The 23279-nt window shown below is 36.5% G+C and overlaps 1 protein-coding gene across 5 annotated transcripts in view; it reads left to right on the top strand.

Annotated features, from left to right (window-relative positions):
• Positions 1–23279, top strand: part of NEBL (nebulette) — a 255414-nt gene that overhangs the window by 175910 nt on the left and 56225 nt on the right. For 3 of the 5 annotated variants that reach the window (XM_072033686.1, XM_072033687.1, XM_072033685.1), the window contains 6 exons: positions 309–419; positions 8091–8192; positions 9828–9929; positions 16668–16775; positions 18404–18508; positions 22491–22598. The exons of the other annotated variants lie outside the window; for them this stretch is intronic. In XM_072033686.1, coding sequence (XP_071889787.1) covers positions 309–419; positions 8091–8192; positions 9828–9929; positions 16668–16775; positions 18404–18508; positions 22491–22598 — 636 coding nt within the window. The remainder of the gene's footprint in view (positions 1–308; positions 420–8090; positions 8193–9827; positions 9930–16667; positions 16776–18403; positions 18509–22490; positions 22599–23279) is intronic. 5 annotated transcript variants of the gene reach the window in all.

Here is a 23279-nt window from a genome sequence, read left to right as displayed (position 1 = left end):
GCTGTCTTCTCACCTTGTTAAGGTTAATATTCTGTTTCTGTATGTGTATATTTATTTTTCTTCCTCCTGCCTACTCATACCTCTGTTGCAATATTAGACTTAGAGAAATCTCTCTGCTGCCTGTGCCTCATGTGTCTGTTTTGGGCAGAAACTGCTATTGTTTTAGGTTTCTGGTTCCATTAAGGAGCTTAATAATTTATTACATTTCTTCCTGAATACAGGCACACTACAATGCTAGCTTTAGACCAGCTCATGATATTATACCTCCTCTATTGAGGTCACTAAAGTATGATGTTTTTTTTTTTCAGGTACTGTATAAACAAAAATATGATGCTGAGAAAGGAACTTCAGATTACGCACATATGAAGGAGCCTCCGGATATTAAGCATGCCATGGAAGTCAATAAACACCAGAGTGATGTAAGTACTCCCCCATCTGAAATCGGTTCATTTGTTTTGAGTTTATACATCTAGTGTAGCTAACTGCTATGAGATGAGCATGGAATATTTTCATATTTCATTAGTTCATTTTTCTTTACAGATGTGCTCTTAAATATTGTGGGACACAATGTGTGCATAAAATATGCTATGGGTAATGCCATGCAATTTATGATAAAGAGCATTGAAAGGTCATTTTAAACAATGAATAGTCATTTTTATTGTTATTAAATATTGCTGATACCAATTTGAAATAAAATTGTAAAAGAGATTTTCCAAATTAATGTGTACTTGTACTTTAAAACTGTATAAAGGTCTTTGTTTACAGGAACAGCAGTATGGCTTCAGTGTCTTACACTTTTAAAATAACATTTAGATTTTTTTTTAATAACATTTCTGTTTAGAGGAGAAAAGGGGGCTATTTCTGCACTGCTATTGCACACTTTTATGCACACGAATTACATTGTTCCCACCTCATGAATACATACCCAAGTGAGCTCCAAAGAAAAATTTCAGACTGATTTTTATAGAATCTGATCCAGAGAGTTGTTTGATGCATAATTCTAGCTTATGCCATTGACCAAAATATTTGTTATCTTAGTTTACTTAAGTAATTCACAAATAAATTAGATTGTCTAGCTATATATTTTAGTGTTTTTTTTTTTTTTTTCTTTTCCATTCCTTAAAAACCAAACAAAACCTGCTTGTTATCTTCCTGAAGTTCTCTATGTTTTCACAATATAAAAGCCTAATAATAGTTTTTTTTTTTTTCTTTTTTATTAAAGTCAGTGTTGATTTTTGTGGTCTTTTATGCTATGCTCTATTTTTACAAACACTGATTTGAAGAAAAATATATGTTAGTCTTAGGTTTTGTATAAGTTTACTTATGAGAAAAGTAAATTTTAAGGGCCTCAAAGCCACTAAGAACAGCTGACACCTATAAAGTTGAACATAACCTTCAAAGTTATGATCAATTTATATTCTGCTTAGGCAACAAAGTCAAGGCAGGTAAGTATATGATTTTATGACTCTCTTGTTTCTCAGACAAATGGGACATTTTTTGCTTCTAATAATATAGAAAATGAAGCTTAGGTGTTCATTTTGAATTATCTTAAGTTTACCCTATCTTCCATACTGAGAGTGTAACAAACACTCATAGGTTATGCAGGCTGAAAGCTAAATGTCAATGTTAGATGTATGTCCATGTGTGCAGAACCTTGACAGCTGGCTGCTGATTAAAAGGCTGCTGGAAAACTTCAGGGAAGCATTATGTTTGAAGAATAACTTTTTCTTCTGCTGGGAAATACCTGAGTTGGAACTCCCAGAAGTGATTTGCAACCTGCCTTGATTACAGAATTCCCTCTTCCTGTTAAATTCTGGCCATCTCCGCTGCTAGAAGCATCAGGATATCAGACTGACAGAGGATGTGAGCTGGGAATGTGAACTTCCCTCCACATAAGCATGAGTTTGTTTTTACCTAACCCCAGGAATGATTGCAGACTATTAGGGAAGGAAATAACATTGGGAAGAGAGGCTGGAATCCCTCTCAGAGTAGTTAGTGGGACCAAGAGGAATGTGAGACTAGTTTTGGAATCAAATTCGTCATGGTCTGTGGATTAGTGTGCTAGTGCAAAACCCATTCCCCTTTTACAGCTGTACATCACCTGCTAACAGAAGGAGATCAGGGTACAGATGTGAGAGTAAATTAAGTTCAGTTGTTTTGTCGTCTTTCACTCTTAAAACAATAAAAGAATGAAATGAAGGCAAACATAGGAGAGAAGGATAGGAGGGATAAATGAGAACTTTTAACAGCATGTTAAAATAATTAAAATATATGATGGAAGGTGTTTTCAGCCTGAACAAGCTTAAAAAAACTAAGCAAACAAAACCTCTAAATCCAACGTAAAACTCTAACCAGTTAGTTTCATTTATTTAAGAAGAGATTCTTTCTGGATGCTCACAGGGAGCTTTAGTGCAATGGGGATATATCTCTATCACACGTAAAGTTGTGTAAGTCCAGTTATTGTTCATCAGAGTTACACAACTCCTGTGGGTAACTGAGCACCATGCTGAATATAGGCTATGGATTTCTTGCTTTACAAGTAAAGGTTTAATTAATAGCTGCATGGGTTTTCATCTGTAAGTCAGAGTATGGCATAACAAGCATCCCAAATATGGAGTGTTTTTCTTTTAGAATGTAGGCTATTTGTAGAATCACATTTTTGAAAGTGCAGTGTAAAAAGAGGGAATAGAAGGACAAAGCTCTTTTATCCACCACTCAGTACGGTATACCTATGGGAGCAGAATGCATGTTTACCTACAATGGTCTGCCAACTCAATTCAACCTTTACATGCAGGGTTTGCATCTAATAGGATTAGGATGTGTTTAAGACTATTTACTCAGCCTTAAAATAAGGCTGACATTTATACTCAACTCTGTGAAATGTGCAATTTCCTTTAAAAATTAAGACTGTATTCAACTTACAATACATTTGTGCTGACATTTTGAAACTGTCATGTGCTGTAGGCCTTCACACCACTTTGAATATCATTAACACGCTGTATAAGCGTGGGTTGAAGCTGCATAATAGGGAAATACTGTAAAATCTCCTGAACAACGTGATCATGTATAAGAAAAACATTTTTCTCTTCATTCTTCCACAGAAGAAAATTGCTCTCAAAAGAACAAAAGTGACTTTTTTAATGATAGGGAATTTACTTGAAAAATAATTTAGATACTACACAATGCTTTAGTGAAAGCATGTTTATCCAAGCCAGAGTACTTTTATCTATAAATTATGTTTCTGTTTTGTGAAGTCAATATTAATTATGTGACCTGGGCATGCAAAAGCATTTGGAGAACTGTGAAGTAGAGACCATCAACCTTCTTTGTGCTTGGCTGATGTCATTTGTCTCTTCTGGAAATTTCCAAACTTGGGACTAACATTAGATGGTGTTGTGTAGAAAACTGTCTGGTTACAAAACAGTAGTTCTTCATCGGTGTAGCCGAGGATCAAATGGATGGAAGAAAGAAAGAAATCGAACAGTGGAATGATATTCCATGTAGGTTTCTGAAGAAAGGAAAGTACTTGTTGTGTTTTGCTTGGGTAGAAGCTGCACACAGCATTCGGTGAATATAGTCAAAGCTGCAGATACCATTTTTTTTCTGTTCTGTGACCTGGTCCATCACTGATCATTACGAATAGCAAAACAGTATTATTTATTTATGTAGCAGTTTATATAGAGTGTTGTTAAAATCAGTGATTTTCCTTGCAGTGTTACCCTGTATGAAATAGCTAACTGGTGTTCCGATTTTACAAACAGCAAAAAAGAATCATCTATGGGCATTTAAAAAGTAGTTTGAAGTTCTGAGGTTGGAGCCACACACACACACACTCATATATATATGGTCTTTGCAGTCCAAATGATGTCAGAGGCCATAATTTTAGATGTTCCATTGACCTCTATATTTGAATACTTAAGAAGCCTGTATTGTCTTAGAAGTACACTTTTCCCATATTTGATATATTGCACAGTCACAATCCACACACACACAAAAAATACATTCTTTCTGATAAGACAAAATCAGCAGATCTTAAACTTGGTGTGCTTAAGCACCATCAATACCAAGATGTTGACGTTTGTTTTGATGCAGATCATCTTAAAGTCAAGCTTCTCCTGGATCTCTGTTCTGCATTTGCATTAGAAAAAATCACCTTTCACTGACTAACTTTCTGCTGACAGTGGTTGTCAACAGCAGGTCCCCCTGGACCACTTCCAACTGGTGCTGAAAATGATGTGTTTACTCCTGATGTAATTGGGACCAATCAATTTTCAAGCCCATTACTGGAAAGGATGACTGCATCAATCTGTAATGGGCCAGAAATGTGTTTGTCTCTTCTACATGAGCCGGGAAACAGTTTTCAACGCCATTTGAGTGGGGATCAGAAAAGCTGTTGCCAATGATGATTGTCACCAGTTAGTCATTTTCTTAGTGTTGATGGACCCCAAAGTGCAGATGAGAGAAAAGGGGGCAGAGACACCAATGAAAGACCATTAGTAAGTGGACTTGCTTCTATTTGAAAATACTAAGCAGGGACAAACAGTAAGAGACAAATTATTTTACAGGTAGGTGTACTCAACTCCTTGCTGACTTCTGTGTGTGTGGATTTCAAGAGGGCAAAATGTGTCCCTATCTACTTGTGCACATATTGGTAATTTGATAAATATAGATTGGAGTAGCTTTGGAATTGGAATAGACAAAAGATTGCAAGAAAGATCTTAGTCTCTTAAGCCTAGGTGTGCTTGGTTTTAGCAGAAGTTCCCATTTGTTTGACAATTCGAGATGTTTTGCAGCCTTGTTCAAAATGTGTTTCCTGTGCAATGTTGTAGTGCATCCCAATGAACTGGTGCCACCGTGAAAGGTGAAGCACCTTCAGGACCATTAGCTGGAGTAAATAGACCCGCACGTTTATCCTAAGTAGACCTTATGCCTTTTCAGAAGAGCTGGAGCTTTGGCCCTATTAAAATTAGTCTGCTAATTATAAGCAGCCTCTGAATATTTTCCATGCTTTGCAAAAAATAATGGCAGTTCAGGGTGTGTAATCAAATTTGGGATTAAAGATGCAAAGTGGCTTTTGTTGAGATTATCGTTAATTCAATAGTTTAATGGATGCTTTAAAAAAATCACTTTTTATTGTCATTTCAAAATAGGTAGAAAAAAATAGGGTAGAAAAACACTTCAAATCTAGTTGTTGCTTGCAATTTAGTACTTGCATCTTCAAAACTAGAGATGACAGAAGTCTATTCCTTTTTGTACCTACTTCTTTCTTGCTCAATTTTCCCACTGGTCTCCGTTTAGGTCATTCCCTGCTGCTCTTATGTTGTTAGCATATTAGTTACTTTTTCCTGTATGTTGGCCAGTTTGAGCAGATGTTTCACAGACTTGTAGTCCTCACAAAAGGGAGCAATTCTGGAGCATCTAGTGATGGTTTCGGTAGAACTTGAGCATCCCCTTGAAGTGAAGATTGAGTAAGGGCATTGTGTAATGCCTGGAGGTGCTAGTCAGGGTCTGAGCCTCTTGCTAATTGTTTGCTCAGGGGCTGAACAAACCCAGGAGAAAAGATAGCCCCTTCCCTGGGTGTTTCTGCTATTTCGTTTCCTGCTGCTTTCCTTTATTTTTCGCTTGATCAGGCTGCTCTTTCTCTTTTCCCCTCTCATAGGCTTCTCCACCTCCCATCTTCTTGGTACCTATGGGTGTACACACCATGCTGGCTGCTTTGCCGTTTCTACATCTGTTCCCCTGCTCTCATGGAATAGCTTTCCTTTTACTGTTCTAACATAGCACTATAAAAAAAAAAATCACTAGATGGAACAGAATAGCAGCTGTGTAATAGAGGCCAGCACACTGTCCCAATGGGAAAGGGTCAGCATCCAGGGATTGAGGTTATTCAGGAAATGGGAAACATATTTTTTCTTTCTTTGGCCTACCTCTGACAAACTACTGTTCTGCTGCATAACATTTTTATTCTCACCGGAGTATGACAAGCTGCAGAATGGAGCAAATATATATTGCAGACATTTGTAAAATGTTAGATGACTTTCCCTCAGACATAAGTAATAGGTATACTGGTTTAGGTGCAGGAAGAATAATAATTCACTCAGGGAAAGCTATAGCAATTGGCCTTGCATCTAATATAATTGAAAATGGTGAAATATAAAGGACTGTCACTGTCTTATCCCCCCCCCCCAAATTAACCACAATCCATTATTTCATGTACTATATGATCATGTCATTTGGGAGCAATAATTGACCACATTTCCTCAACTTTATCACCACTATTCTTGATTCTCTGTTGTTAAATTCACTCCATTCCTAATTTCTATTTTGAGCACATATGCTGGCCTTTAATTTGCAATTTACATGGATGATAGGGTGCTATTCAGAAACCTGTTTGGCTGCCTCTGTGGTTTTCACCTCACCTCATGTGGTCATTAGGATGAACAGCATATAATTAACTAAATTCATGTAAAGCCCTGAATTGCAAATACTTGTCTGTACATCTAGTGTCTTAAAAAAAAACCACACACACAAAAAAAAACACAACAAAAAAACCTGAACCAAACCAAACCAAAACTTCCAGTGGTTTTAACGAGCTATAAGAAACAGCTTTTATTTTATTGGTAGGTGATACTTTGGGCTATATTCATTCAATTTTTTTTTTTTTAATCATTGATTAAACTTGTGTGCCATGCGTAGGTTAAAAATTATAAGAACTATCTGTGGGCAAACAGCCAACAGAGCAAAGCCCATTTAGCTTGTCTACTTAGCTGAAGCCATATGGATGCAAAATGACTTCCCTGTTGCCTACAAAATATATGCCCTAAAGTAATTTTTTAATTATTTTTTTTATATAACATTTCTACGAATTATATTTGTCACTAGGTATTCCACTTTATGATTGACAGACTTGCAGTTCAATATGTTGCACTGTGTCCGTAGTAAAACTGCACTGGAAACAGGAGACAGATACACAGGTTATTATAAGTGAAGCTTCAAGCTGAGGGAACCTCTTGGGACGTTTTTGATGGTGAAATACAATTTTGGGAGGTCAATTAACTGTTAATAAGCAGAAAAATAGTCTAAAAGACTGTCTGATAAAATAGGAATTATTCTGATGCTTTCTGTCTCCTGTTGACTTTGTTCTCCAACTTCTGCATGGAACTTCAACTTGTCAGATACTTTTGAATACTAGTGTTGATTTTCTTAGAATAATTCATTAAGATGACAGCTCTTGGGAATTGGCTTGGATTGACACACATGCAATATGGCAAGGTAGGGAAAAAAGTCTATAGACCTAGAGCAGGGAAAAGAAAGAAGACTTGTGGTCTGGGAGCTTTGGAGTGTCTCTGACATCTAGGCAGTTTCTGTGATTGGTTTGCTAAAGGGATAATTTTTGGGCTCTTCTACTTGTGGTTTAGTGTTCTGGCCAAAGTCTTCTGAGCCCGTTCGTTATTATAGTGGCCTCTGCATAAACAGAAAAATCCAGTCTTGTACTCCACATGCTGGAACACTCAGCCTTCTTGTTCCCATGATTGTGTAAAGTAGCAGATAAGTGGAGCTGGGAGAAGTCTGGGGTGCTGGGGTGGAGTTGTGTCATTTAATTACATACCAGCTACATGACTGCCTGTTACTGAGAGACGTTCACTGTGGTAGAATTACAGTCTCTCCACAGTGTAACTGTGATCCTTGGTGCTTAATATCATAGAGGTATTAGTTTATATTAAAAAAGGTATAGCACAGAAAAAACAAACAAACAAAAAACACATAAACCTATCCTCTTAGAATTCCTCTGAAATTCAATGATGAAACCTAATATTTGGGTCTTCGCAGTGCTTTCATTTTCTACTGTGCTTCTAAGCCAAAAATGTTTTTCATTTTAATACTATATTTTATGCTTTTGAATGTCTTCTTTATCCTGTTAACCTGTGTGTGGGTCTTAATAAATAATCTCTGTCAAGCAGGACTGTGTTAGAATAAATTAGGTGGTGTTTTAGTGAATTTCGTGGCTGAGTTGATAGATCATTTGAAGATGATTTATAAATTTCAAACTTTTCATTTGTTTTAAACATTTTTTGTTATTATTTTGACAGGTGTCATATAGGAAGGATGTGCAAGATACTCATAGATACACTGAAGTGCTGAACAGGCCAGACATAAAGATAGCCACCGAGATAACAAAGATAATAAGTGATGTATGTTCTTTTGTTATTCTATTTGTATTTTTTGGACATTATTTTATTTTATTTTTTTCCAATTTCAGTAAGATTCAAATTCCAAGATTCAGTAAGAATGCTGCTGAAATTTTCAAACTTCCTAGCAAGAGAAAAAAACATGGCATGCTAAATCTGATATGGAGAACTGGTGGGGGGATGGCTTGCTTGGAATGTCACAAAATTATGAGTTGCTTCTGTTTTGATGTTAACAGTTTGACATTTGCAAGCATTGATGACTGAAGACAATGTTAAGTTTACTAAATCTCATTTTGTCTTGGCCTTGTTAATAATAGTGATTCTAAAAAGAAGTCGTGCTAGTATGCATTACTGCACTTCAAAAGACACACAAGACCTCTGTTCACCCCAGTACAAGAGAAGCGTCCATGCCAGGACTCCCTTTCCTCCTTCTGTGTCAGCTGACAGTGGCAGGGAAATGCAATCTCCCACTGTCCTTGTGAGAGCCATGTGAGTGCATGGCTCTCCTTCCCATACCCTGGTCTCAAATTCTTTTCCCTCCTACTTTGACATCTGCTAAGGGATAGGTCAAGAAGCAGTTTAAGAAGCAGTAATGTGTAATGCTGTTTAATATTTTAATATAGACAATATACACATTAGAAGTTCTGAGCTGAGATTTTCAACAATGGCTAAGTTTCATCTGAGACTAATCAGGCATCTCTTATAGAGAGGTGTCTCTTACAGAAAGACAGCTTTAAGGGACATAAGGGTTCACCTTTTGGACACTCAGCATTTTCTGAAAACCAAAATCTCCTACTAAGTCTTATGTTCTATGCCCAGAATTCTGAATTGCTCTAAAAGCTACTTAGAGTGGCTTTGGGTCTTTTCTTTCTCTCTGTTGTTATGACATGTCCTTGCTGATTCACACTGCCTGAGTAATGTAAGAAACCTGCTTTATGCAATGGTAATTTAGTTTGTGATATTGCAAAGAACCTATTGTCGGTTCATCTGTACTGTTTTCTAATGCATTTTGGAAAAAAAAGAAAATGCAGCAATTTGCATGGGAGGTAGTTCAGCTGGAAAGATCATGTAACACCAGCCTTATGGGACTAAGTCCTCTCTGTTACACCAATGCAACCTTACTGACACCCAGCAAGATTACAGTGGTAAAACTGAGAGTGGAATTTGACCTGTATTTCAAAAACACTGCCCCTCAGCCTAGTTTTGTTTCAAGGCTATTTTCAACCACTACAAATAATCTTGTGTAAACTGCAGACCATGTCTTAAGAAATGCTGAGCCATTGTAACTCATTCTGCCTTGATTGGGAGCAGTAAGTGAACAGTATTTCTCAGGCTTAACCTGTGCATTTTGTTAAAGTTGAATTTTATGAATGCTTTGCATTGTGTTTTACAATAAATACATGTAAATACTATGCTTTTAATGAGGTGAAGTGTGAGAAGGGCTTTTTTTCTGAGTTAATTATAATATTACTGAGAGTAGTGTCAATGCAGATCATTAAATGAGACTAGCTTTTCTACTAGCTGTAGTGCTTACATTTCTCTTGAAAAAAACAACTAAAACAAAACAAAAAGAAACAAAACACAAAACCAAACAATTTAATAGTGATTTGTATTCATTTTTATGATTTTTTTTTTAAGGCTGAGTACAAGAAAGGAAGGGGGGAGATGAATAAGGAGCATGCTGTACTTGGAAGACCGGATTTTGAACATGCTAAGGGAGTTTCTAAACTTCTAAGCCAAGTAAGATTTTCTGACATTTTACAATGACTTCATTCAGATATCTCATTGCTACTAATGTAAGAAAATATTTAGATTTTTAGATGATTATCTCTAATTGCATGAAGATTATGTTCTCAAACCCTTTTCATATGGTGTTGTAATGACTGGTAAACTTAAGATTCCTAGGAAACAAAATATACATTTTATGCAAAAATACAGTGAACTTTGACTGTTACAGCTCATCTTTGGTGGAGATGGTGTATATTTATATACATTATCTAGGATTTCTAACTGTATGCAATTTAGAGTCAAATTTTGCTACTCATTCAGTTTGAGAGGAACCTTACCCTGTGATTAATCCCACTGAAGTAACTGGGGTCTTTTGTGAAACTGCTTGCTAATGTGAGTAATGGGATCTGAATTTGACCTGACATGTAAACTGCCCACCTTCCCTCCCCCGGAAAATGAACCTTTTATGTACTACTTTCTGTTGTATATTAACCAAAAAAAAAAAAAAAAAGTTAAAAAAAAAAAAAAGAAAGAAATAGAAAAATGAAGAAACTGCTTTTGTCCATAACTTGAAAGAAAGCTGGAGACACAAATATTCCCTCTTTTCCTCTTATGAGTCTTTTACTGCTCCAGATTAACCTCATATAATGAGAAGGGATTTCTGACTTCTGACTTGCAGTCAAAAAGTTCTTTTAGTTCCTTGCGTAATCCTTGCTAGTAATCCTCAGAACTACACTCATGAGTAAACCCAGGAACAAATTCCGTCCTCATGTATGAGGAGGATAACCCCCTTTCATTGGAGAAGGCCATGTAGTTTTTCCCACAACTAGAAAAAAACAACTGGAGGAATGTATAGACCAGAACAGTCACTATCAGCATTGTGTAAAAACTCCTTGTGATTTGTCAAGCTGGTAAAAGTCTTCCCTAGAACTAGGACAAAATAAGAATAATAAGACAGAGAGAACAAGCTCCAGAACAGTGCACTCACTGTCTGCCTGCAAGAGGCTAAGCTTCTTTTGATGTCACCAGACATAGCCCTCAGATACGTACTACCTGACTTCCTGTTTTATACTGGACCATGGTTAATTGAAATGGTCTTTTGTGTTTATCATAATGCAGGCTGGGAAGTCAGCCTGTGTTTTCTAGGAAGAGCCAGTTCTATGCTGTTCAGACCTCAGTGTCACTTCTAGAGAAGGGAATTTTTTGTCTTAGTCATGTTTAAAAGACTTCATCTCTAGATTTAGTGTGTAGCATTCTTTATTTCTACCTAATTGCTATCTACATATTCCTTTCTTTGCATCCCATTTCAGAACCTAGTGGGCTTGCAGGTGCCTGTTGTCACAAAGGGGAAAAAAAACAGGACCCTTTCTGATAGACCTTCAATCTCACTACACCTGGTACCAGTGAGGTTGTGACCAACAATTGCAACAATCAAAAAATACTAGCTGAGTCATGGGGGTCCTGCAGGCTGGTGTTGTGGCAGTTGCATCATAGGCTAATCAGTGCACTTTTAATCTCATTTTTATTAGATGTGCATTTTCTCTTGGACAATACATGCTTTATCTGCAAAACTAGTAGCTTTATCATAGAGTCTCTTCACTACCAGGGGCAGGGATGGCTGCTGTTCCTGGTGAGATCTGTCTGCAGAAGAGAGCATTTGGTATGGGATTTTAACTTCTTTAGGGAGTCCAAATAGTGTAGGAGGTGTGGAAGAAAGAGAGGAGCTGTTGCTATAATGTAGCCTGCAGTCTATTTGTAAAGATGATTATTAGTCCTTGGTGGTCCAACCATTGCAGCCACACTCTGGCCAACTGGATCTCAGTTTTGGCATGCTTCCATCCTTTTTCCTCCCGTCAGTCTACACTGATGAATAGAATTGAATAGAATAGTTCAGTTGGAAGGGACCTTCAAAAATAATCTAGTCAACTGCCTGATGAGGCTGCTTGCAGTGTGTGTGAAGGGCCACATACTTTTAAAAAGGGAGAAGGGCACTTCCAAAAAGCATCAGGCTTCGGCCTGACACTCTGCTGCCATCCATCTGCATCAAGCAGCACGAAGGTTGTAAGTACCAGGCTGCTTTCAGCAGTGGGGAGGTGCGTTCAGCGATTCCCCACCTCCTCTGGAGGAAAGTCAGTGGCCATGAGTTGTCTAACATTTTTATATATTATTTGAATCATTATAACACTTAGACATGCTGACTATAAATCAAGAGCATCCTGTACAACCACAGAAAAATGATGATGACCCCTGTGTCTGTGGAGCAGGGTGATGGGGCAGGATGAGGAATGCACCTGTGCTGTAGGAAAGGAAGCACCCTAAATGTGGGTCAATCTTGTCAGTCCTCTTTGTGCAAGGATTGAGAAGCAGGCTTGTAACAATTACAAGATTTAAAAAATAGTAAACCTAATGATCTCTTTATTGTCTCCAGACTTTCTGGTCTTTAGGGCTTCCCTTTCTTTCTCAGCAAATAGGAGCATTAGAAACTTTTTGTGCTGAAAGTTGATAATCTCCCTTAATAGCATGAATCTATAAGCTGCGACATGTGGAGAAATATTAGTTATTTGACCCTCACAGTAAATTTGCAAAGTTGACAATTCTGATGGATGTAATGGGAAGAGAAGATGATAACATGTTTTAATGTAGTGCATATGGGTAGGTAATTTAGGGAGTATAGAGAGCAGGAGCAAGAAGAGGTCAGGCAGTGTGGGTGTAACGAAGGGAGAAAGCAATCAATGCAAGCGGGAAGGCAAACAAAGTGAAGAAAATAGTGTTAATGTTTGACTGGTACTCAAGGCTGTACCAAATCAGTGTATCATCTCTCTCTCTCTCTCTCTCTCTCTTTTTAAACAAAGCTTTTGACAACAGCAGCATAAAAAATACCAGCTCCAGCTCCCAGTACTAGTATATTTACCCACAGCACACTGTAACCACTTTCTGTTGGTTTGAAACCAAATTTAAAACATAAACTGCGTTAGCCTTTGTGAAAACATGAAGTTTGTCAGTTTGCTGAATGTACATTGTATACTTTTTTTTGTATTTTTTTTTAATAAAAACAAGCTCTGATGTGTTCTTTATGTCATCTAATGCATTTTATTAGCTTTTACTAAGAGCTGCTGATATGAAATATTCCTCTTTTGTTGTTTAGTGATAGGTTTTATGATAAATAATTTCAGATATACATATTTTATGCTGGATTTGCTGCTTATTGTTTCATGGATAATACTTGTCAGAGGTAGATTTTTTTTTTTCTTCCTAGATATACCTTCTCTAAGATTTTCACAGTCTTTCTTTGCTTTAAACTTTGCTAGTGCTTTTAGCAACCAGTATTTTAATTTAGCTCTTTGTTTATGTTGCATTTCCTTCAATGTGCTCTGACAGGTTTTCAGTTTTTTAATATGTTTTCATATGGTCATGAGGAAATGCTTTAGCTGCAAGTGTCTGCTTCATCCTGGGATCCCAGTGGTTGAATGATTCCATTTTTGTAGTTTCTTTGTAAATCAGAACAGTGGGTGATGTCATCCACTTCTGAAACTGAACACTCCCTGTGTGAACAGCTTTGAACTACAGATTTTGATTTAGGAATGTTGCTGCAAAGCTTCAAAAGACACTGTTCTGTCCAGCTGCAATTCTGACTTTTATAGGTTTTGTGCAAGGCCAATGAGAAGTTTGTTTATCCAGGCTTTATTTAATTCCAGATTGGTTTTTCAGGGATGTTGTGTTAAAAGTCTGCAAAAGCTGCTCATTCTTTAGCTACAATTAGAAAGCAGCTTCCACACATTTCTTTTAAATTAGCCACCACTACATACTCTCTAAAAAAAAATAAACAAACTTAAGACTTTAATTAATACGGTGAATAAGCAGTCATCGTTTTAAACCCTCATTAAAGTAAAGCTTTCGGTTAATGATGAAATTTGTAGATAAGCTTCCACTAACACACTAACAACTGTCATTCCTACTCCCACATTTTTGTTTGCTGTTTCACCAAGTTATAACATTGATCAGACATCCCCCTCCTCCTCCCTGTGTTTTGGAAATCACTGACGAAGTACTTTTCTTCCTTGTTTTGAAATTGCACCCTTTCTCTCAGGCATGTTTTTTTTTTTTTTTTTTTTTTTTTTTCCTCCTTTAAACTACATTCATAACTTTGACCTGTTCAAAAGGAGGATAAAATAGACACACGAACTTCTTCACTGTGGCTAATTCATGTGCTTGCTCTTCTCTCTCCTTCTTCCTTCTCCCAAGCCCACCTCATGCTTTCTTTCAAAAGGGAGAGGGAAATAAGAAAATGCCAATTAAAAAAAAAAAAAAAAGTGAATGTGTGTGTAGCTTTCAATGAGATGAATCCCCTGTGACAAGTCAGAGTTAAATTATTGCTGGAAGTGCTCTCAAGATACTGTCAGGGTCATCTGATATTATTGTGCTGCCTCCATTTTGCCCCAGAATGACATGTATGGTGGTGTTGGAGAGGAGAGCAAAGGTAATAAGCAGTGCAGCCAAAGAAGACAGCAGGACCAAGAGCTACTGAGACAGCCCTCACTGAAACTGGACCATTTGCAGTTGGATTGGTCAGCAGTCTCCTTAAATTTGGGAGCAGCTTGCACAGACCTGTGAAGACTGGATTCACTGGCTCTCCCTTTCCTTCTGCAGCAGTGGTGTAATCTGAAGTGACACTAACAGGGATTCATTGCTGAAATCTCTAGATTTAAATATATTGTTAAAAAAAATATTTTTTAAAAAATGGCATGAAATAGCTGCAGCTGGAAGATGGCAAGCCATTTGTGAGGAGAGGTCCCTTTGGCACTGATTTTTTCACACTTAACAAGTATACCAAGGACCACATTGTGCATTCAGACCACATGCACAGTTTGAGGCCATTTTCTGACTGGGCAAAAGCCCAGCCTTCAGTAGTCGGATAGTTAAACTCCTGTGTACAATGTCATTATGATGCCTACAGAGTAAAAGAGAGTTTTGCTCACCATGTTGACTTGATCCGTTTTTGTATGCTTTCTGAATCAGATACTCCAGCACTGCCTGATTTTTATTAGCAGGCAAATTCTGGATATACCTTTTAAAAGAGAAAAGCCCTCTAAGATATTTCTTCACTGCTCATACAGAATGTGGATTTGCCTTTGACAAAGGCAGTGTCTTTGTATTCAGATTGTGTTTGCAATTGATCCAAAGCCAAGGCAAATATCAAGCAATATGAACCAGATGAATCTACCAGAAGGCAATATATACTATTTTCTAGAAGTAGTGTGAAAAATTTTCATATTTTCAAATAAAGTTGCTCTTTAAAAGTTACAATGATTTAGAAAAAAAAAAAAGAAAAAAGTAATGAATAATGTAATTGTTGGAATCATATTGTAATTCTTGAAAAGATATGTTTAATTTCTATTTGGGTGGCTTAGTTTTGGTTTCTTGTTATCCTGATTTATGAAATATTTGGCCTTGTGGCTAAACATAATGGAGATGTATAAGCTAAGCCATGTTGAGAATCTTTTGAGTCAAAGAAGAACTAAAATAGAAAAAGAAAATACTTCCCACAACTAAAGCTGAGAAAAAAGTAATTTTTGAAGGAGATTGTTTGAGGTGGCTTAACCAGTTTATCAGACATTCATGTGGGCATAGAGAAAAAAGGAGAAAAGAAAAAGCTATTTATTTAATGCAGAGCATGGAAAATTATAATGGATGTTGCATAGGCTCAGATATCAGGTGTCTGACTAACGTTCATGAAAACAGCATAATTCAGACTGAACTTTATTCTCTTCCATTATGCCCAGCTGTTGGAAAGAAGCAAGGCATGTGTGCAAAGTTTCCAGATGTTTATTGATCATGCACAATAAGGGGGACAAAGGACTGCGATTTTGTTCATTTTTGTTCATTTTCATTTTTTCAGATTTCAAATTCAGTTCTATGGATTTTTTGTACTTTATTTGGTTTTGATGACAATACCTCAACATTTATGTATCGTTTATCTCCCCTTACATGTCTTATCTCTCCCAATTTTCCTTTAAACAAAAAGAAAAGAGGGTGATAGCAGATAGCCATTTAATTATGCTCTCTAATATTGTAATGAGGCAGATGTCTCCAAGAAGGGACTGTACTGCAGAGAGATTCCTGAGAGTCTTGTTGGAAATTTCTGGCAGAAATAAAAGTAGAAACTGGGGCTCTGGTGACAGCCATGATGACACGTATATCTGGTGGTGGGCAATCAGATGGGAAGTTTGATTTTGACTTCACATACTTTGTTTTCAACAACTTTGAAGTGGTTGAAAAATTTGCTTCAAAAGATCTACTTTTCAGTAGTTTAACAAATTAACAAATTTAACAGTTTCTTTTTCTTTTTTTTTTTTGTTAAAAGCACACTTTTAATTATGAATTGAATGATTCTCAATGATGAAGTTATTATTGCTAGTCAAACAGTTCTGATTTGTTTGATTATCCAGTTAAGTCATTAAGTTTTGTTTCTATCTCCTAGTATAAACTCATCACTACCAATAATTACATATGAAAATCTTAAAATTATTATTTCTTATTTCAGTAAAAATCAGATATATGAAAATTATTTGAAATGAGCACAAGATAGTTACAAGTGTGGCTAGACTGAGTTTCTTTAAATATTTTCAGTATTTAAGGATTTATGGGTAAGGCAATTGCCTTTAATAAGTTCCTTTGTAGTCTGAATTCTGTGTCTTCTCTAAGTACTACATGTTAATACTGTATATATATATATTGTTTTTCTGTCCAAAGGTGAAATACAAAGAACAGTTCAATAAAGAAATGAAGAGTCACCAGTACAATCCTCTTGACAGTGCTTCCTTCAAGCAAGCACAGATTGCATCCACCTTGGCAAGTGATGTAAGTGAATTTGCTTTGTATTTTACATGTGTTACTTCCTGAAAAAAATAATGTGTGTTCTCAGGCAGAAATCCTTTTTCCATTTTACAAGTCATAACTGTGAACAGAAGTCCCTGTTATACATTGTGTCTGTATAGCAAGTACAGCATGTTATCCATTTCTTCCTCTCTTTAGACAAAGCACTTCTCCAAGGGTCTGCAGAGTTTTTCATAATGATTTTAGATGAGATTTATCTCACTCAACTTTGTTTTTCTATGCCAAGCTAATGTACTCAGTCCCTTTCTATTTGGGAAAGATACCAGTCCAGAGAGCAAATCATCTGACCTGTTGTAGATTCCTGTCTTTGGAGGAATGAAGTGCTACCTTCTCTCCAGTGGTTGCAGGAGGAGGTTAGCATAAGTAACTCAGATTTGGATGTCTCTCTTTTAGACTTAATGGTGTTGATCTTCTGATCTGTATTTTAGATTTCCTAGATTTAAATTCCTAGAATCCAGTTCGTAGATTCTGTGTGGGTGCCTGCTGCTGGAGTCAGCTTGGGGAAAACATCTATATCAAGTGGAAATGATGTTGGGATGATATATTTATCAGTGTGTCTAATGCTAAAAATGTGAGCACTTGTTTGGGGGAGTGATCCCAGATAGCCTAGAGACAACCTTTCATTCTGTAGTGTGATGTTTCCATAGCATGGGGCACCACCCAAAGGAAACAGGAGAGGCTGGCTTCAACAGAGTAATCATTTTCAAACTCTATAACTTTTTTTTTTTTTTTTTAAACACCCTCCCCCCCCCCCCACACACTGTTTAAGTAATTATTTATTATAAAAGATACACAAATTGACTATTGTTGATTTGAAGCCTATCTAACTCAGTGAAGAGCATCATACATGCGTGAAGATGACTAAATGTATTGGGTTAAGAGGTTTATAATTTAAAATAGCTAAGCTGGATAGTGTTCTTCCTGTAGAGCTGGGCCTCCAGCTATCAAGAATATGGAAAATCCTACTATGGGCTGATAGAAAGTTATCTTTTGCTACTTCTTTAAGTGATTATCTTTTGCCTTATGTGCCTATACTGCTCATCTTTGCTGAAAGCAATTTGTATTAAATAAATTATCCTGGAGCACTGCCCTTTAACTGTTTTATGTAGATCTTTTTTATTTGGACACTTAGTGTAATACTTGAATCAAGGGAGAAAGAACAAGAATCAATAACATACAAAATAAGTAAGCATAAAGTATTGAGGAGGTTACTCTTAAAAAGCTTTCTTCAAAATTGTTTAGAACCTTAAAAAAAAAAGAAAAAAGAGTGTTTTTTTTTTTTTTTTTTTTTTCTTTCCTAACCTAAAATGTCAGTGTGATTATTTATTTATTTATTTATTTTTAAGGAAAGCTTTGAGTAGTTTCCAAATATTTGCTCAGGGCAATGAATCTTTCACTGATTTTTTTTTTTTTTTTTTTTTTTTTTCCCCGTTGCCCTTCATCCTGTACCCCGAATAGTAGTAAAAGAGCACCATCTAGTGTCAGACACAGTTTGTTCAGGCAAACTCTATATTTCTGAACAGACACGCTATCGTATTAGCAGTGAATTATCTTGTTAATCTTATTTTACATAACTTGAATTCTCTCTGTAGGTGAATTACAAGAAAGATTTGGAAAGCCTGCATGATCCAGCCTCTGATCTACCAAACCTGCTGTATTTAAACCATGCTTTAAATATCAGCAAAATGCATAGTGATGTAAGTTGCCTTTATCTGATATATGTATATATAGAGAGAGAGAGAGAGTAAGGAATGTATATAATCGATATAAAATACATAACTTTTTGACACTAGCTTCATGGTCTCATACTTAATGTTGTAGTCTATAGTGTTACTGCAGTAGTTAGGGGATGTAAGTGAAGAAAAGGCTTTTAGGGAGAGAGACTTATTTTATTAAAACAACTAGAATAATCACTCAGACTTCTGGTACTTGAGTATTTCTTCTTATATGTCTAATAACATTCTACATTTTTTCCTTTGTTGATCTAAGATACATTTTTCCTTGCAAATCTTGTCTTGACTATGATCTTACGTGTTGCCTTCATCTGCAAGTCTCTCTACAGAAGTGACCATTATGCTAGAGTAACATTTGCACCTCTGCCATAAGCAGCCTGTCAAGGGTTACCTTCCCATAGAGGTTCTCTGTCAAAGCCTTTTTTCTCTCCTAAATGTTCGAGGCTTCCTACACTGGATCAGGTAATAGGCACATAACTCCATTCTGCCACATAACAAAAAATGCTCTTTCATACCGCTGGTGGTATGACACAGGGTAGTGCCCATCAGCTGAAATAGGGAGGAAAAGGTAAGAAACTCCTGCCCTCTGTGCAATGCCAAAGCTTTTCTCCCACTCCAAAAGCACCTACATGTATGTTTTATGCACAGTGCTTGGAGGCTGATTAGCTGCATTTTATTCCAGAAAACACAGAAAGGCTGCAACACTGTTGTGGAAATGCATGAGTGGGTGGTGTTGGGAAGGAAGATTACTCACTGTTGGCAGAAGGCAAGAGCTTCACAGGCAAAGGGTCAACCCTAATGAGTAGTAGCATATTGGGTTGTCTTCTGAGTCACTGCCTGCTTATGGAAGCTTATGTCTAAAATAATCAAAATAATCCGGCCTTCCTGTCTGTATTTGCTTTTTGTGTTGCTTTTCAGTTAGTTGCTTTTTGTCTATGTCACTGATGCGTGGAGCTAACACTATCCTTTTTTTTTTTTTTTTGTATGGATGATAAAGGAGTTGATAGTTTTCAGTTCTTGCATTTTTCATTTGCATTTTGGCATAATTCCAGTTTCCTTCAGTGTAATGTAAGATTGGCATTTTTTTTGCTGGTTAAATGAACAACCTCGGAGTGAACATCATCAAGTTGTCAAAATTTATTTCTTTCTATTGCCCAGGAATGATCGATTTATATTGCCTATGCCCTTTTGTGATGAATCCCTAGATACTAAGTTTCTGATTTTTGTGTTGTCCAGATGCTGGTGGCTATATTTTCTTATTGTGAGCAGCAAGAAAAATGATTTGTCAATCCTTAAGGTTTCCACTAGCTATTTGTCTTCTACAGAAATCCCATTTTCAAAATCTTTCTCGGATTTGACCTCCCTCTGTTATCTCTTTGATTTTGCCATGGCTTTCTGTCCTGCCTTTCTCCATGCTTCTCAAATACCCTCTTTGTGTTCTCCTCCCTGTCTCTTGACAGCACATACTAAATCTTTTTTGGTCTGCTTCCACTGTGTGAAACAGTCTGCTTGACTATCCTGTTAACTGATTTCCAAAAACTCATCACATGGTCTGTTTTTGCCTTTGACCGGTAGTATGACAGATAGAGCTTCTTGCTATTTACCCAGCTTTGCTATTTCCTTATAGTATACCTTTTTCCTCCGAGCATTATGTTTCTCTTAATATTTTGCTTGACATAGCCACATCTACCCTGGTGTAATCTGTACAGCTAATTAAACCGATAAATTAATATGGTTAGTTGAACTGATTTGCTGATTGACCTAGAGTGAAAAAGGAAATCTGTGTAACTCTATGAAATACATGTATTAGAATACAAATTCAAAGCTATTTTTCAAGTCAGCTTCCATGGCAATAAATCTCAACAGTTATGAGGAAAGCTAGATAGAAACTAGATAGAAATAGATACTAGAAAACTATATAGAAATAGACCAATTTTGACAGGTTAGACCCATACTATTTGCATTATTTTGGTGAGGAAGAGAGTTCACAAGGAGGGACTTTCCTCACATATGGTATACATATAATTTTCTTTGACATAAACTATTGAGGTACATAATTTAAAACTTTGATATATTTACAACAACTATTTTACTGGTTTGCACCTTTTAAATCTGTCCACATTGTAGAGACTTTAAGAAGGTAATGAACTACATGCTAAAAAATTGAATGTAGATGTATTTCATTTTATGAAACAGAGTGATTTAATAGACTGACTTAGCAGACCAAATCCGGTTCCTGCAAAAGTTTGTGCAATTTACCTCATTTTATTTTATAGTTTTTTTATTTTTATTTTTATTTTTTAATTTTGTTTCCACACACTGAAAATGGATTAAAAGTGTGAAGTCAGTATCTGTAGCTGGAGGTAATTTTCATTTACTTCCACTACAGAAATAATTTTGTTGTGTGACATTTATAATTATTTCCACTAGGAGGCAAACACAGACCATCATATCTGTTCCTTGGCACTTCAAATGTTTAAAAAAAAAAAAAAAAAAAAGGTTATTTTCTAGCTGACATGAATATTTCACTTCTGTGTAAGCATGGCAAACATTTTCTCTAGGAACTTACAAAAGCCATTTTTATGATTTTCTTTCTTTGTTTCATCACCTTTCTTTGTTTCATCATTTTTTTTTTTTCAGGAAATGGGGATATTTTAAATTCAAATTTATCAGAAACTCCAGAGGCTTAAAGCATACATTTTTGGTATTGCTCCCATGGTTATTTCAAATAATATTTAAATTACAAACCTTCTGGGTTTTGTTTGTGAAACATTCTTCAATATTTTTTGTTTCCATGTGAATATAAGAAATCATTTAAGCAAAGCAAGGCTTCTATAATTTCACCCTGGATACAGCTGATTAAATCCATCATGAAGAAAATGCAGTGCTTTAAAGTCAGGTATACACAATCAGAAGTAAATCTTGCAAAGAGAAAAATGCAACATTTTAATAATGATTAAATCAGGCACAAAAGTGTACTACAAATGACAGTGATGTATAATGTATATTCAATCAGAAGCACTCCATGAGGAGAGTGTTTTTGCAGAATTTGAACCTAACACAAAAGTCTGTCAATGGAAGAAATTCTGAACATTTTTCTCAGATTTGGACATCAGGATTCTTGAAGACACATATATATTTAAATGACATTACTCATTCTGAATATCATATTTTGATATTTGTTTTCTTTTATGTCTTGTGTAGAATATTGCATGGTATCACACACTGATTGATTGACTGATACACTTTTATTAAGGCAGTGACGTACACTGCCTTAATAAAAGTGTATGAATGAACAAGTCTAGGAGCTTCTCCAGGTTGCCAGACAAAGTGTATTTGGTTTGAAAGTTAGCATAAAGTTGTATGTTGGTGTCTTAACCCTGTGTACTTCAATGTGATTTTGCTACTAGCTTTAAGCAATGGCAATGACCATTGGTAGCTGTGAGAAGAAGTTGGAGCAAGACCACACCCTACTGAGGCAGTAGTTTTCTTCCATTTTCCCCTCCTCCAGGTGCAAACAAAAGTGTTTCAGAATGGTACTCTGCAGTCCGAAAGACAGACCCTTGGAGCCTGGCTGTAAAACAGATTTTGTTGTTGTTGCAGTAGTAAATGTGCTGTTTTATGGAAACATGACAGAGGATCCTACTGAAAAGCTGCCAACTGCTCAGACAGGTCACTCAGCAAAAATCATGCAATTCATTAAGGATTGTGACTGGTGCTCCTCACTTCTTCTACTGAGTTCAAAGTTCACCATTTTTAAGTCTGATGTATTGAAGCAAAGGAATAAACAATTCCAGAAAAAAGTTTCCTTAACTAGCTGCCTTGTTTCTCCAACAGATTAAATTTGGAAGGAGTCTTGTAAGTCAAAAACCTATAGGGAACTGTAGCAAGCAATCAGATCTCACATTTTCTCTGCTGTTAACAGTACTTATTTTAATTTTTCCAGGTCAAGTACAAAGAGAATTATGAGAAATCTAAAGGCAGATCAATGCTGGAGTTTGTGGATACACCCATGTACCAAGTTTCAAAGGAGGCTCAAAAGATGCAAAGTGAGGTTAGTAAAATTTGCTTGAACTAGCAAAATTTAGATCAACAGAGAGGCTAACAGACATCTTGTACTCAGGTTAAGTAAATAGATGAAGTAGATCATAAAGGCACTGTGTACTGAGGATGGGGTAGGAACAGAGTTCTCTTTTCTGTAGTTCAGTTCTTCCTTCAAAACATTTTTTTTTTTGATAAAGGCTGTAGGTGGTAAGACTGGACATATTGTATACTGCATCCCTTTTGAGAATTGGGAAGAAGCTCAAGAGGTCACTTGGATCAGAAATTGTTGACTTTTTACTGAACACCCTTTATCTCCTCCCTTGAGGAGGCAGAGATGCTATTGGACTGAAAACTTAGGGAGGAGATTATGAGCAAGGTAGTGCAGGCTTTTTCTCTTCAGGTTAATGGCATGCTGTGGGGGAAAACACCTTAGTGGTCTCTGGATTGCTCTTTCTGGCTCTGTAGTCTCCTGTTCCCTGTCTGCTTTCATATCACCAAAGAGAGAGAGAGCAGTAGGAAGTTTTGCAGAAGCAGGCAATAAGTATGGGTGAAGGACCAAATTCTTTTGCGTTTAATTCCTTTTTTAACAAAGGAGGGTTCTCAGGTGGGAGCGATTGGAGCTGCCAAACCTGGTCCAGGCTCATGCTTTAACTACAATGTGCTCCTGCCCCATCAGCCTGGGAACTCAGCA

Source organism: Anas platyrhynchos, chromosome 2, assembly GCF_047663525.1.
Source record: "Anas platyrhynchos isolate ZD024472 breed Pekin duck chromosome 2, IASCAAS_PekinDuck_T2T, whole genome shotgun sequence".
In the NCBI taxonomy this organism is placed as follows: Eukaryota; Metazoa; Chordata; class Aves; order Anseriformes; family Anatidae; genus Anas; species Anas platyrhynchos.
The sequence above is the reverse complement of the archived record's forward strand: the minus strand, read 5'-3'. Positions and strand labels throughout refer to the sequence as shown.